A 16,548-nucleotide genomic window follows, 5' to 3' on the forward strand; every position below is an offset into this window, starting at 1 on the left:
CTGATGACTTTATTAGACGCAAAATGAGAGCATTATCTGCAAACAATGTAAGAGGGCTGCTCATGTAGTCTCCTATGTCGTTTATGTAGATCAGGCACAGCACCGGGACAAAACAGTGGAGAAACCAGTAGATCTTGGACAAATGTAGAAGCTTTTTCGGTAGTTGCAGGAGGAACGGAACTCACGTTCCACAGGTCTAGGAGTGGAAAGCTAGATCGCTTAATTACGTTGATAGGTTGGAGATTGAATTGATTAAATAGATTAGAGATTAAATTGTAGAATTAGATAAAGCTTTTGAAAATGTTGACTGGATTAAACTATTTGAATTTCTGAAGATTACAGATATAAAATGCAGGGAGCGAAACTGCAATGTATACAGAGGCCAGCGTATCTAAGGATTTGAAAGGGAAGGGAGTCAATAGGCACACTGACCGAACAGTAAAAGAAACGAATAAGAAATTTGGAAACGGATTTATAGTTCAGGGAGAAGAAATAAAATCTGTGAGGTTTGCTGACAGCATTATAATCCTGTCAGAGACGGCAAAGAACTTGGAACAGCAGTTAAACAGGGTGGATCATGTTTTGGAATAGGATTACAAGATGAACATCAACAAAAACGAGTATAATGGGACGTAGTCGAATGAAATGAGTCGATGCTGATGGGGCTAAGATTAGGAGATGAGACACTGACAGTAATAAACGAGTTTTTGTATTTGGTTACTGTAAAGAAATACGGAAAAATTCTCCAAAATATCTTTAAAAATCCTTTAAAATATTTTTGGAAATTAATGAAAATTTTTCAGAGTTGCACCTGCTGAATAGAGGTTCCTTTATTAGGCAACACAACTACTTCCACACTACTGTAGATACATTCTAAGGTGTTAATCCGTACTGAATACAACAACTGTTTTTATAAGATGTTGTTAATACATAGTGTATGACAGTGAGAAGACAGGCACAGGTGTTTACTCACAACTTTTCACTTCATAAGGCTGGGGAGAATGTACAACGTCCCAACATTGAAGTTGTAAACCGGTTAATTGCGTAATATGTTAAGAGGTTGATCATCGAATGTTTGAAATCGGAGTTACATACGGTAAGGTGAACGTCGAAAGAGTCAGAACTCATGCTCCAGCAAAACAACTAGGGAATGAGAGCAGAAACGGTACTTAAAACATATAGATCTAAAAGGGTGATAAAGGACACTGTGTAGTGAAAGACGTCACTTACCAGTGCTGTGTTACAATGTCATCAAGTATGTATATGTAGGTGATCTACATGAACTGTAGTTTTATCCATTTGACGGAGATCTCATATATGCTAACTGCTCTTCGCTTTTGATGAGGAATGCATTTTACGACCACGTTTACTAAGTAATAAATTTTATAGACTCTGGGCCTGTTATGACACAGCTTTCGTGGATGATGTATTTAACCAAACAGTATCCATTACCGCTGTTTCGGCCCTACATCTTTTAACTGCAGTGATTTCCTCTCGTTTACTGGTTTATTTGTTGCAGCATGTTTTGACACTTTCGACGTTCACCTTACCGTATATAATTCCTAGTTTAAACATTCCATCATCAACCTTTTGAAAGACTACGCAATTAATCAGTTTACATCTTGAGTGTTGGTACATCGCTTCTCCCTAGCCTTATGAAGTGCAAAGTTGTGAGTAAAAACCTGTTCCTGTTTACTAACCATTATACACCATGCACTAACAGCATTTTTATAAAATCATTTATTGCATTCAGTACAGATTATCGCCTGAAGATGCGTCTTTAATCGTGTGAAACCAGTTGTGTTGCCTAATAAAGGAACCTCAATACAGCTAATGGAGCCTTGAATAATATACATTAGTTTTAAAAAAAAGTAGAAAATGGTGTGATTCTATTTAAGCAGAAAAACAGGTGATGATGGCAAAAAGAGGGAGGATAAAAAATGCAGAATCGCAATATTAAGAAAATCGTTCTGAGAGAGAAAAATTTGTTAACATCGAATATAAATTTGAATGCTAGGAAATCTTTTCTGAAGGTATTTGTCTGGAGTGTATCCTTGTACGGAAGTGAAACATGGACGATAAACAGTTCAGACAAGAAGAAAATATAGCTTTCAAGAAATGAAATGATCCTTGTCGATTCTGCGCAGGACCTCCTCATTCCTTACCTTATCAGCCCACCGAATTTTCAACATCCTTCTGTAGCACCACATGTGAAATGTTTCGAGTCTCTTCTGTTCCGGTTTTTCCACAGTCCATGTTTTACTATCACACAACGCTGTGCTCCAAATGAACGTTCGTACAAATTTCTTCTTCAAATTAAAGTCCACGTTTGATACTAACATACATCTCTCGGCTAGGAATGCCCTTTTTACCAGTGCTACTCTGATTTTTATGCCCTTGCTCCGTTCACATGGGTTGTTTTGCTACCTAGGTAGCAGAATTCCTTAACTTCGTCTGCTTCAAGATCCCCAAATAAGATGTTAAATTTATCGCTGTCGTCATTTCCGCTACTTCTTATCACTTTCGTCTTTATTCCATTTACTCTCAATCCATATTCTGTACTTATTAGACTGTTCATTTCATTTATCAGATCTTGTACTTCTTTTTCACTTTCACTGAGGATAGCAATGTCATCAGCCAATTTTATCTTTGATATCTTTCCAATCTGAATTGTAATTCCACTCCTTACTTCTTTGATGTATAAATTGAACAGTAAGGGCGGGAGACTACATTCCTGTCTTACATTCTTTTTAATCCGAGCACTTTGTTATTGGTCTTCCCCTCTAACTTTTCCCTTTTGGCTCTAACACATATTGCATATTACCCGCCTTTCTCTATAGCTTAGCCCTATTGTAAACTGATCGTCGTATAACAGATTCTTAATTTTCTTTTTTATTCTTCTGGCTATTTACAATTTGTAGAGAAACCAAAGGGCAGATCTAAGAGTCGAGGGGCATGAAAGGGAAGCAGTGGTTGGGAAGGGAGTCAGACAGGGTTGTAGCCTCTCCCTGATGTTATTCAATCTGTATATTGAGCAAGCACTAAAGGAAACAAAAGAAAAATTCGGAGTAGTTATTAAAATCCATGGAGAAGAAATAAAAACTTTGACGTTCGCCGATGACATTGTAATTCTGTCAGAGACGGCAAAGGACTTGGAAGAGCTGTTGAACGGAATGGACAGTGTCTTGAAAGGAGGATTTAAGATGAACATCAACAAAAGCAAAACGAGGATAAGGGAATGTAGTCGAATTAAGTCGGGTGCTGCTGAGGGAATTAGATTAGGAAATGAGACACTTAAAGTAGTAAAGGAGTTTTTCTATTAAGGGAGCAAAATAACAGATGATGGTCGAAGTAGAGAGGATATCAAATGTAGACTGGCAATAGCAAGGAAAGCGTTTCTGAAGAAGAGAAGTTTGTTAACATCGAGTATAGATTTGAGTGTCAGGAAGTCGTTTCTGAAAGTATCTGGATGGTGTGTAGCCATGTATGGAAGTGAATCATGGACGATAAATAGTTTAGACAAGAAGAGAATAGAAGCTTTCGAAATGTGGTGCTACAGAAGAATGCTGAAGATTACATGGGTAGATCATATAACTAATGAGGAGCTATTGAATAGAATTGGGGAGAAGAGGAGTTTGTGGCACAACTTGACTAGAAGAAGGGATCGGTTGGTAGGACATGTTCTTAGGCATCAAGGGATCACCAATTTAGTACTGGAGGGCAGCGTGGAGGGTAAAAATCGTAGATGGAGACCAAGAGATGAATACACTAAGCAGATTCAGGAGGATGTAGGTTGCCGTAAGCACTGGGAGATGAAGACGCTTGCACAGGATAGAGTAGCATGGAGCGCTGCACCAAACCAGTCTCAGGACTGAAGACCACAACAACACAACAACATTCTTCTGTATGCTAATCTTGTCAGCAACTTGGACGTATGAGGTGCTAAGCTGATTGTGCGATACTTCTCCTAATTGTCAGTTCTCGCTATCTTGGGAACTGTACGGACGATGTTTTTCCGTAAGTCTGATGGTATATCACCAGTCACGTGCACTCTTACGCACCAACCTGAATAATCGTCGTGTTGTCCGATGGAATGTTACCAATCCCTTCTGAGTTATTTGCTGGGCTTGTTGCAGAGGTTGAATACCAATAGGTCAGTACATAATGCATATGAAACTGACGGGCGAGCAAACATTATTGATGAGCATAGGAGGTATGCCGGGTTTAGATGCCTATTTATAACAGGTAATTCCGAATGTTAAGAGACCGTACCATGGTGTGCGCTTGGGATCAGTCTGGTGCCTGTCGTGATGTTATCACATTACCATCTGCTAAATCCGATTAATCAATGCTCCAATTATCGTTTGCCTGCAGTTCAAGTTACAAGTCTGTTAATACCCGTCGGATAATGTTATGTAAAGGTGTACAATACCGGCCAAAGGTTATCTCCAAACGATTAATGGTAGCTGCGGCAACTGGAAAGATTTTCAATGTACTGGCCAAAAATAAAGCCACTGAAGGCGTAACTCGAGATTCCCAGAACAATAAAGAAGCCAGAAAGTTAATTTTTAGCGTCACCTGGACATGGAAAACATGGCTACAGAACGTTAACTGAAGGGGGTAAAAATGTGAAAAGCATGACGTTGAACAATGTTCAACAACATTCGCCCGAAGATAAATGATGGAAACACGGAGACATATTCCAGGTCGGTCACGCAGGTTACAGGTTCTGAACGCCCCCCCCCCCCCCCCGTCCCGCCCCCTCCAGAATATTTGCTGACAATTCGTCAAATATCATACGTAGGTACACGTTAGATCCTGGTATCATGCGTCATGAGCGGAAATAAATACTTGCACAGATACGTGTTATATAGCAAAACGAGTGTTGAAATTACTTTCCGAAAAGAGTTTAACTGATACCACAACAATATTTACTAACGAAGTTGTGAACGGGTATGAAAAGAGTGTCTTCGACAAATGTAGAAGTAATTTGAGGTGTTCCCTAGGGAAGTGTGCGAGGACCCTTGCTGTCAGTATTGGATGTTAATGATGTAGCAGACACTATTAGAAGTAATGTGAGACTTTTAGAGATGCTGCTCTTATATACAGTATACTATTTGGTAAGTTCTGGACAAATATTTAACCCTATCTATGTAGCTGGATTCTGTTCACGTTGGCTACTAGAGCATGTGTATTATGATGCTTACTAGATTCTGTCCTGTGCGACTTAAAATTAAAATGTTTCTGCAAGTGTCTGGATGATGTACTTACTTACAAGAAAACTTTCAGTGGACACGTCGGCCATATGGGCCATTTCTTCATCGTCTCCAGGAAGCTGCTAATACCAACATGGCCCGAAAAAACATCTCGTTACTTGGTCATCTTGTGTCCAGTGATGGTGTGAGCGAGGACAATATGAGCGAACTAAGGCTATTCGTCTGTTCCCCAAAGCTAAGGATAAAAAGGGTATAGCGAGATTGATAAGAATGGGGAATATTTTTCGTAAATTCATCCCAAAGTTCACGGACCTGTCTGCCCCCCTTAACCAACTGTGAAGGGAGGGTGAAAATTTTTAGTGGAATGATACTCAGCAGGAATCTTTAGATGCATTGAAGGCGACGCTGGCTATTGTGGCCAACCTAGCTATATGAGATTTCTTTGGAGAGTTTCTCTTGAAGGCAAACCCATCCATTTCAAATATGGCACCCGTCCTTCTCCATCAGGAGGAGGAAGTGAGGAAGCCTATCACTTGTACGTCCACGTCATCATCAGTGATAGGGAGCAAATATTTGGTACACGCTCTAGAAATAGTGGCCGTATTATTTGTGTAGTAACGATTCAAGTATTATCTTGAGCATAAGCCATTCCCCGTACAGACAGAAACCAGGCCTTAACGTGAGTGCTATCTATGCTACGGGAAGAACAGGCAGATGGCCCATGCAGATATTCGCCTCCCGTTTTAATGTTCATCACAGAAGAGACAGAGATAACTGCGTGGTTGATGCCCTTAGCCAAATGTATCAACATTGACTGAGGCAGCAAATCTCTTGCAATCTGAGGAAGAAGCAGCTTTTGTGGGGATAGTCTTCAGAGAGATTCTGGAGTTATTCAGAGGGTTAGCCGAAAAACAGGACGCTGATCATCGATTATGGAAAGTAAAACAACAACTTAAAGGAAGGAAGGTTAGGCCAGAGTATACATGTACCAAGAGATTGTTCGGGTTCTTTACCTGGTGCGATGGGAGGGCACCTGGGGATGTATAAGACAACAATTAAGATTAAACAGAACCTCATTTGAGCTACAGTAAATAGCGATGTCCATAAATTAGTGGGCCACATTAATGGAGCGAAACCCAACCCCAACAACCGGTAGGGAAGCTTACCTTTGACAGGGTGGAGCAGCCTTTGGACAAGATGTTCATCAGCTACCTAGGTCCCCTACCCTGTACTAAACAAGGTAATCGGTATATGGTGGTGGTGATGGACGTCTTCTCCCAGTTTCTATGGCTGGTACTGATTACAAAAGGTGCTGTGAGTATAATCATTAAGTATCTAAGTCATATTTTCTCTATCCTTGGTACCCCAAAACGTCTAATTAGCTACAATGTGCCAAGTTTTGCGTCCTGTAATTTAAAAGATTTTGCATTACAAATGATATTTCGCATGTAACCATTACCCATAGTACGCACAACCCTTCTTTGTGCTCTGTGTGAAGCGCAATCTTAAGTTGACCTTGATAATCTACGACGGGAACTCGCAGTCGCAGTTAGATTCATCCAGTGGGTGGCCTAATTTTGCCTTCAACACAGCCATGCATGAAACGCATAGGACCACTCTCCCCAAATTTATGCTCACACTCCCTGTTAACTCGACACTTTCCAACCTGCAGTCAATTAATGATCGCCTTCCTGAAGATAATGATCATAAGGTCATGAAGAAGACCTGGGAATCTGCCAGAGATAACACACAGCCTGCACACCAGAGGGACAATGCTAGATGTAACAAGAATAGACATCTGAATTCGTTACCGCCATGAGACCGAGGCTACTTGAAGACACTTCCGTCACAAAGCAGGGTGGGGGGAGGGGGGGCATATGGCTCACACCCAAACATCCAGATGATCGGTACCAAACGTTGTGTGTGGATAGAGTATCAACCAAAATACCAACACATTGACACCGGTGTGTCAGACCCACCATACTTGCTCCGGACACTGCGAGAGGGCTGTACAAGCAATGATCACACGCACGGCACAGCGGACACACCAGGAACCGCGGTGTTGGCCGTCGAATGGCGCTAGCTGCGCAGCATTTGTGCACCGCCGCCGTCAGTGTCAGCCAGTTTGCCGTGGCATACGGAGCTCCATCGCAGTCTTTAACACTGGTAGCATGCCGCGACAGCGTGGACGTGAACCGTAGTGCAGTTGACGGACTTTGAGCGAGGGCGTATAGTGGGCATGCGGGAGGCCGGGTGGACGTACCGCCGAATTGCTCAACACGTGGGGCGTGAGGTCTCCACAGTACATCGATGTTGTCGCCAGTGGTCGGCGGAAGGTGCACGTGCCTGTCGACCTGGGACCGGACCGCAGCGACGCACGGATGCACGCCAAGACCGTAGGATCCTACGCAGTGCCGTAGGGGACCGCACCGCCACTTCCCAGCAAATTAGGGACACTGTTGCTCCTGGGGTATCGGCGAGGACCATTCGCAACCGTCTCCATGAAGCTGGGCTACGGTCCCGCACACCGTTAGGCCGTCTTCCGCTCACGCCCCAACATCGTGCAGCCCGCCTCCAGCGGTGTCGCGACAGGTGTGAATGGAGGGACGAATGGAGACGTGTCGTCTTCAGCGATGAGAGTCGCTTCTGCCTTGGTGCCAATGATGGTCGTATGCGTGTTTGGCGCCGTGCAGGTGAGCGCCACAATCAGGACTGCATACGACCGAGGCACACAGGGCCAACACCCGGCATCATGGTGTGGGTAGCGATCTCCTACACTGGCCGTACACCTCTGGTGATCGTCGAGGGGACACTGAATAGTGCACGGTACATCCAAACCGTCATCGAACCCATCGTTCTACCATTCCTAGATCGGCAAGGGAACTTGCTGTTCCAACAGGACAATGCACGTCTGCATGTATCCCGTGCCACCCAACGTGCTGTAGAAGGTGTAAGTCAACTACCCTGGCCAGCAAGATCTCAGGATCTGTCCCCCATTGAGCATGTTTGGGACTGGATGAAGCGTCGTCTCACGCGGTCTGCACGTCCAGCACGAACGCTGGTCCAACTGAGGCGCCAGGTGGAAATTGCATGGCAAGCCGTTCCACAGGACTACATCCAGCATCTCTACGATCGTCTCCATGGGAGAATAGCAGCCTGCGTTGCTGCGAAAGGTGGATATACACTGTACTAGTGCCGACATTGTGCATGCTCTGTTGCCTGTGTCTATGTGCCTGTGGTTCTGTCAGTGTGATCATGTGATGTATCTGACCCCAGGAATGTGTCAATAAAGTTTCCCCTTCCTGGGACAATGAATTCACGGTGTTCTTATTTCAATTTCCAGTAGTGTACAGACCACATATTTGAAATATGAATGTGAAATTCTCTGGGAGGTGAGATGGCGCCGGCACTGTAGCTCAGCGTGTTCGGTCAGACAGTTAGCTGCCCACTGTAATAAAATAACTGAGTTAATGAATCAACGCTGAAACTGAACAAGCGACATTGGACGCCCGCCCCGAACAAATACAACAACCAACAACGAACAAAATGACATAAAACAGTTGGTAGGGTGTAAGATTGACGTACTGAAGGTCCCAAGTTCGAAATCCACTGATGGTTGTCTTTTTTTTTTCTAACAGACTACGCTTGAAATTGTTACATGGGAGAAAATTTTTATGCCGTGTAAAAGGACGTTCCGCAGTTTGTACCAATGTTCTTTTGCAGTGTGCTTTCGCTTCATTAGCTGAAAGTTGCAAACCTATAGCGTACATTTTTTATAGATAGCAGGACACCTATCCATACAAATGTACCCAATAGGTTTGCTTCTTTCAACTAACGAAGCGAAAGGAGATTCCCAAAAGAACGTTGCTACAAACTCTGAATCGTACTCGTATATGGCATAAAACGTTCTTCCATACAATTCAACTCGTAATCTGCTAAAAAATCTATCAGCGGGTGTCGAAATCATGATCTTTAGTACAACGATCTGACGTTCTACCAATTCACCTACCAGACATATTCGCATTTGGAGCTCATAGAAATGGTTTACCTCTGCTCCGTAGTTCTGGTGTTGCTTTTAATTACCGTCCATGCTCATTTTAATAGATGACAGCACACGGCACGAATTAAATCGGTGTCTTAGTTGATACTCTATCGACACACAACGTTTAGTACAGAGCTGAGTGTGTGACGTCTGGAGGTTTGGATGTAAGATGTTTCCACTGTTTGTGGGATCGCACAAAGTGGTTCAAATCACTTCCCCAGAATCTTTTCACCAATAAATTAACCAAGGATCATACCAGCCAGCGTAAGGTCGTCACTGGAACGAGGATGCTGAGGAATCCACTCATACCTTGCCGCTCCTGCCTCTGGCGGTACCAGCTTAATGGGGAAGAAGGGGGAGAAAGATTATGTCATGCGCGTGAGCATCCACAGCGCTCAGTATCGGCAGTCTCTGCTGTGTTTATGTCCCTGCCCCATAGCTAGGTAACTAGAGGACGCTGGCCAAAGGTAGGGCACGTCAGACGGGCGGGTGGGGATAAAGCAGCATGTGCAGCAAGCAGAAGAGAAGGGACTTGCTAGCAGCAGTGTGGAGAGTTGGAGCTCCAGTTCTATCTAGGGCCTGAGAGTGCTTCATCGGGCTGAACGTAGCTGAAATGTAGAAACCTATCCTGTGGAGTGTTATTGGTGCTAAGGCTCCTGTTACAGTTTAAGTGTCAGCTACTCGACCGTTCAAGGAAGCGAGCCTATATTGTGGACTATATGGTGAGCCCTTTTCTGGAATGGGAAGTAATTATTATCTTAACGGCTGTCTGACCCACTGCATTTTGGTTCCATTCGGATCTAACTGGTATCTGCGGTAGTTCCGCCAATATTCTGTTGCAAGTGAAGACGTGTGGTTGATAGTGTGCTCAGGTCGGTGCTTACTATTCAAATTTACCTGTAAGCTACTTGTGTGGCATATTAGCCATTCAGTGCTTGCCAGCCGCCTTTTGTTCACGGTCTCTTGTATTTTACTAGAATAATGTTTAATTCTGTTTATCTGTGAATTTTATAGGACAGATCAGCCGCTATTTTATAGCTTGTTATTGACTTCAATAGCGAACCTGGAAATCTGCATCACTCTGTGCTGTGGTTGGTCTTGTGGTTTCAATCATATCATTTCCGGTAACATAAATCCCTCGTACATTTGTGAAAAAGATATCTACTCTGGCCGTCCGAGGTGGCCGAGCGGTTCTAGGAGCTACAGTCTGGAACCGCGCGATCGCTATGGTCGTAGGTTCGAATCCTGCCTCGGGGATGGATGTGTGTGATGCCCTGAGGTTGGTTAGGTTTGAGTAGTTTAAGTTCTAGGGGACTGATGACCTCACAAGTTAAGTCCCATAGTGCTCAGAGACCTTTGAACCATTTGAATATCTATTCTGATAAGACAGCTGCACGGCTGATTCTAGTAAATTCGCATTATCTGTTATCAGTTGCTTGCTGAACTAGACACTTGTGTAATAATTATATCCCCTGTCGGAGGTTCGAATCCTCCCTCGGGCATGTGTGTGTGTGTGTGTGTGTGTGTGTGTGTGTGTGTGTGGTGTGTGTGTGTGTGTGTGTGTGTGTGTGTGTGTGTGTGTCGTCCATCACGTAAGTTAGTTTAAGTTAGATTAAGTAGTGCGTAAGCTTCGGTACCGATGACCTTAGCAGTTTGGTCCTGTAAGACCTTACCACATACTTCCACACATTTTTAATAATTATATTTTGATTTGTTTGTTTGCCTTCTGTGGTCGATTATGTAATTCTTGGTGTATATCTTATTGGCTACTGCCATTGTTTGCTTAACTCTATAAACACCTGAGATTAAGTGTTTGCCTTAATTTGGCCTTCCATATTTCAGTTGTGTGTGATAGTGGCCAGGAAGCCTTTATGTTTATAATTAGTTTCCCTTAGGATTTACTGTATCTGATTTCTTTTAAATCTTGCTTAAGGGGAGGTTTACTACCTTTGCCCCCAAAGAAGAATGTTGTTTGAGAATTTTTTTCTCGTGATGTGTTATAAATATCAATATCAAATTTGGTCAAAATGTTTATTGGTATTTCCTCTACAAACTGGAATTTTACGACCGGAAATATCTAAGAGCAAAGGTGCAACTACCGTCGGAACAAAACAAAATTTCGATGTAGACCTCCAAGCGCAGTACATCACAGGTCAGCCGGCTCGTCTGAAATCAAAACTGAGTTGACGTTAGCGAAGTATGTAAGATTCTTTAGGAGCTGTACCTCGCTTAAGTTATTTAGACCATAGGAAACAAAATGGCAGGCATTTGAAAAAAATAGGGTTTTTTCATCGTTTTTTGACTTCGTCGCTCAAGTAAAAATATTTACAGTTGATGGATTGGAATAAAAGTGGTACAACTCATAGGCTATTTAATTATTTTCGTCGGAGACAAAGAATCATGTCAATCGGCTCAGTAGATTTGAAGTTACCATACTGCGCGATAAAAAAAAAGAAAATTTCATTTCGAGAAACACGCGTTTGTAGTTTTGACTACATATAAATGCAACATTATGCAACGTACGTTCAATCTGCTGTTCCGGGTCCATAAACTAGTCCTTCCTCTTCCTCACAGAGGGCGTTCTGGTCGGTCTGGGCCATCCGGCGCTGCTCCAGAGCCGCTCGTACGGCTTTCGGCGGTTTTCGGCCGCTCGAATGCTTGGCGAAGTGCGTTGAATAGAGTCCCAGGGTGACGTCCATCGTTGTCATGGTCTTCAGAATTGCTGAATACCCTTCGTTGAAGCTGCTCACTGCTAGAGAAGTCTAAATCCCCACAGACTTCGCACCAGAATGCAAATGCTTGGGGGCTAACTTTCAAACACACGCGTTCGAACTTTCATCTGAATTTTGTGTTTCCTCCCAAACACCGGTACAATAATTTGTCCTCCGAAAGAAAAAACTGGTGCGTGAAAAAGGCCGATTTCAGGCAGGTGCATTTTTTTGTTCAACCACGAATTACAAACATTTCCGTTCAGTATTCGGAAAAACCGTTTCAGGGGTGGATTCTAAAACTATTTTTTGAACCAAAAGATAGTAAACCTACCCTTAAGTAAATCCAAGCAACAGCGTCTAGAGGCGACTTCTAGTATAAGTTTGGTTGGGCCGTTTGCAGCAATCTGTATGTTTTAGACAATTTGCCGTGAAGTTCTTACTAACTTTACGCCTTGTACCTGATATTTTTCATCAGGCCGGGACTCGAACCCGGACCCGCTTGCATGGGAGGCGAGCACGTTACCACCCAGCTAAACAGGTGGACTGCTGTATTGGTTGTGATACGAGACTGTTGCATGGAGGGTCGCGAGTTCAAAACTCACGTGAACGTAAAATTTTAATTTCTATATTCGATTCGAGTGTCCACAAATGTAAATCATTGTACTGCAATGTTCTGTACCTGTATATACATCGTATGTGTTTTGAACCGAGGCAGTATATATATATATATATATATATATATATATATATATATATATATATATATATATATATATAGGGTGTTACAAAAAGGTACGGCCAAACTTTCAGGAAACATTCCTCACACACAAATAAAGAAAATATGTTATGTGGACATGTGTCCGGAAACGCTTACTTTCATTGTTATAGCTCATTTTATTACTTCTCTTCAAATCACATTAATCATGGAATGGAAGCACACACCAACAGAACGTGTCAGCGTGACTTCATATACTTTGTTACAGTAAATGTTCAAAATGTCCTCCGTTAGCGAGGATACATGTATCCACCCTCCGTCGCATGGAAGCCCTGATGCGCTGATGCAGCCCTGGAGAATGGCGTATTGTATCACAGCCGTCCACAATACGAGCACGAAGAGTCTCTACATTTGGTACCGGGGTTGCATAGACAAGAGCTTTCAAATGCCCCCATAAATGAAAGTCAAGAGGATTGAGAACAGGAGAGCGTGGAGGCCATGGAATTGGTCCGCCTCTACCAATCCATCGGTCACCGAATCGGTTGTTGAGAAGCTTACGAACATTTCGACTGAAATGTGCAGGAGCTCCATCGTGCATGAACCACATGTTGTGTCGTACTTGTAAAGGCACATGTTCTAGCAGCACAGGTAGTGTATCCCGTATGAAATTATGATAACGTGCTTCATTGAGCGTAGGTGGAAGAACATGGGGCCCAATCAAGACATCATCAACAATGCCTGCCCAAACGTACACAAAAAATCTGTGTTGATGACGTGATTGCACAATTTGGTGAGGATTCTCGTCAGCCCACACACGTTGATTGCGAAAATTTACAATTTGATAACGTTGGAATGAAGCCTCATCCGTAAAGAGAACATTTGCACTGAAATGAGGATTGACACATTCTTGGATGAACCATTCGCAGAAGTGTACCCGTGGAGGCCAATCAGCTGCCGATAGTGCTTGCACACGCTGTACATCGTACGGAAACAACTGGTTCTCCCGTAGCACTCTCCTTACAGTGACGTGGTCAACATTACCTTGTACAGCAGCAACTTCTCTGACGCTGACATTAGGGTTATCGTCAACTGCACGAAGAATTGACTCGTCCATTGCAGGTGTCCTCGTCGTTCTAGGTCTTCCCCAGTCGCGAGTCATAGGCTGGAGTGTTCCGTGCTCCCTAAGACGCCGATCAATTGCTTCGGGTCACCTTCGTTCTGGAAATCAGTCTAGATAAAAACGTACCGCGCCACGGCTATTGCCCCGTGCTAATCCACACATCAAATGGCCATCTGCCAACTCATTGTACTGACTGCAAAACCTCGTTCGTGATGAACACTAACCTGTTGATGCTACGTACTGATGTGCTTGAAGCTAGTACTGTAGAGCAATGAGTGGCATGTCAACACAAGCACCGAAGTCAACATTACCTTCCTTCAATTGGGTCAACTGGCGGTGAATCGAGGAAGTACAGTACATACTGACGAAACTAAAATGAGCTCTAAGACGGAAATTAAGCTTTTGCGCACACATGTCCACGTAACACATTTTCTTTATTTGTGTGTGAGGAATGTTTCCTGAAAGTTTGGCTGTACCTTCTTGTAACACCCTGTATATAGGCTTCTTCCACTCAGGCCTGCAAGAGATGTGCACTATTCTGCGTAGCGTCCTCGGAAAGGAATTTCTTTTTCCGGCTATATGATGGTGTTTCATATGTTGTACTTTTCTATTTGGCTTGTAATTCTGAATGTATAGAATATAATTCTTTGAAAAATACTTATAAACATAATTATTCTAGTGATACACCTTGCACATTAATTTATTGTGCTAAGTACACCAAAATAAATTAAGCAGTCTCCTTTAGGAGGGGACGTTTTCTCGTGAGTTTAAATTTTATAATGAGTTTCTTATGTACTACGGTAAATACCCTTGTTACGTCAACAACTACTGTCATGAATTCTCTAACAAATCGATCAGCTTCGATTTGTCTTTGCTGGAAGACTGCAAGATCTGCCACAACCACCATGCTCATTTGACAGCGTAGCAGCCTCCTCCGAAGAAGATGCCACGACCGACGAGCTGCCTTCTGCGCTGGGAACACAGCTTTAGAAGACGACAGGTTGGTGGAAAGAAAGGTGGGAGACTCTTATTTAATCTCTCCAGATCTCTCCACCTTCCTGATCTGACTTCCAAAGGGACACATAATTTATACATTACTTATTGAAAGACCCTCGTAACTAACAAGGGAACCTCCCCATCGCACCCCTCTAAGATTTAGTTATAAGTTGGCACAGTGGATACGCCTTGGAAATCTGAACACAGATCAATCGAGAAAACAGGAAGGAGTTGGGTGGAACTACTAAAAAAATTAGCAAAATTTAGAAATTGAGTAGTTCATGCGCAAGATAGGCAAGATCAAGGCTAATTTGAGCTCAGGATCGCCGTGGTCCCGTGGTTAGCGTGAGCTGCTACGGAATGGGAGGTCCTTGAGTCAGGACTTCCCTTGAGTGAAAAGTTTAATTTTCTATTTTCAGACAATTATCAAAGATCAGGCACTCACACATTATCAACTTCGCTCTCCAAAATTCCAGCACATGTTCAGATTTGCTTGGACATATGAAGGATTTGGCGGTCTACACACGTAAAAATTTGAACGTTAAAAACATATGTTTTGACAGGGCACAGGGAAAACTGTGCGACTGTGAAACTGTTGCATTAATTTGTTGCATTTTGTGTGAGAAACTCATATGTTTTCATCACTTTTTGGGAGTGATTATCACATCCACAAGAAAACCTAAATCGGGCAAGGTAGGAGAATCTTTTTACCCGTTCGCCAACTGTACAAGTTAGGTGGGTGGACAACATATTCGTGTCATGTGACGCACATGCCGTCACCAGTGTCGTATAGAATATATAAGACGTGTTTTCCTGTTGAGGAATCGGTTGACCTATGACCTTGCTATCAAATGTTTTCGGTTCCCATTGGAGACGTACGTCCTTTCGTCTACCAATCGCACGGTTTTGCGGTGCGGTCGTAAACCACAGACATTAAACTTGTTACAGCGAACAGAGACGTCAATGAACGAACGGACAGATCATAACTTTGCGTAAATAAAGAAAGTAAATTTTTCGCTCGAGGGAAGACATGAACCAAGGACCTCTCGTTCCGCAGCTGCTCAGGCTAACCACGGGACCACGGTGCTCCTGAGATCATGTTAACCTTGATGTTGCCTATCTTGCGCATGGACTACTCAGTTTGTATATTTTGCTTATATTTTACATAGTTCCACACAACTTCTTCCTGTTTTCTCAATTGACTTGTGTTCAGTTTTTGAAAGCCTATCCAGTGTGCCAACTTATAACTAAATCTGAGGGGGGTGCTATGGGGAGGTTCCCTTGTCAGTAATTGCCACTATTGCAGTTCTAACCCTCATATAAGCAAGTCATCTGTGTTTTGTTAAATTAGACGTGTACACCTGATGGTGGAAAGTGCGGTGCATGTGACTACCCTTCCATTCGTGCGTTTCGCTCGATCCAGAGCGGTGCGTGGCGAGAGCAGCTCGGTGCGGGTGGCGCCAGGGCGGGCAGGCAGCAGGTAGCGGGTACTCACGTTCTGCATGTCGACGTTGGCTCCGTAGTCGACCAGGATGCGCACCATGTCGACGTCACGCCGCCTGGTGGCCAGGTGCAGCGCCGTGTCGCCGTTGTCGGTGGTGGCGCGCAGCTGCTCGGCCGTCTGCTGCGACAGCAGCTCCCGGCACATGGACTGGTTGCCCGCCTCGACGGCCAGCAGGAGCGGGATCTTGCCCCTCTGCAAAGTGCACACAGCCCGCCTCAGCAGCTGCCCCCAGCCGCCTCCCACC

At 43.7% G+C, this 16,548-nt stretch overlaps 1 protein-coding gene across 1 annotated transcript in view; it reads right to left on the reverse strand.

Moving 5' to 3' along the window:
• LOC126278231 (serine/threonine-protein phosphatase 6 regulatory ankyrin repeat subunit A) overlaps nucleotides 1-16,548 on the reverse strand; it is a 944,107-nt gene that overhangs the window by 358,184 nt on the left and 569,375 nt on the right. Inside the window, exon 5 of the mRNA XM_049978210.1 lies at nucleotides 16,296-16,496. Coding sequence (XP_049834167.1) covers nucleotides 16,296-16,496 — 201 coding nt within the window. The remainder of the gene's footprint in view (nucleotides 1-16,295; nucleotides 16,497-16,548) is intronic.

The sequence above is a fragment of the Schistocerca gregaria genome, chromosome 6, assembly GCF_023897955.1.
Source record: "Schistocerca gregaria isolate iqSchGreg1 chromosome 6, iqSchGreg1.2, whole genome shotgun sequence".
Lineage (NCBI taxonomy): Eukaryota > Metazoa > Arthropoda > Insecta > Orthoptera > Acrididae > Schistocerca > Schistocerca gregaria.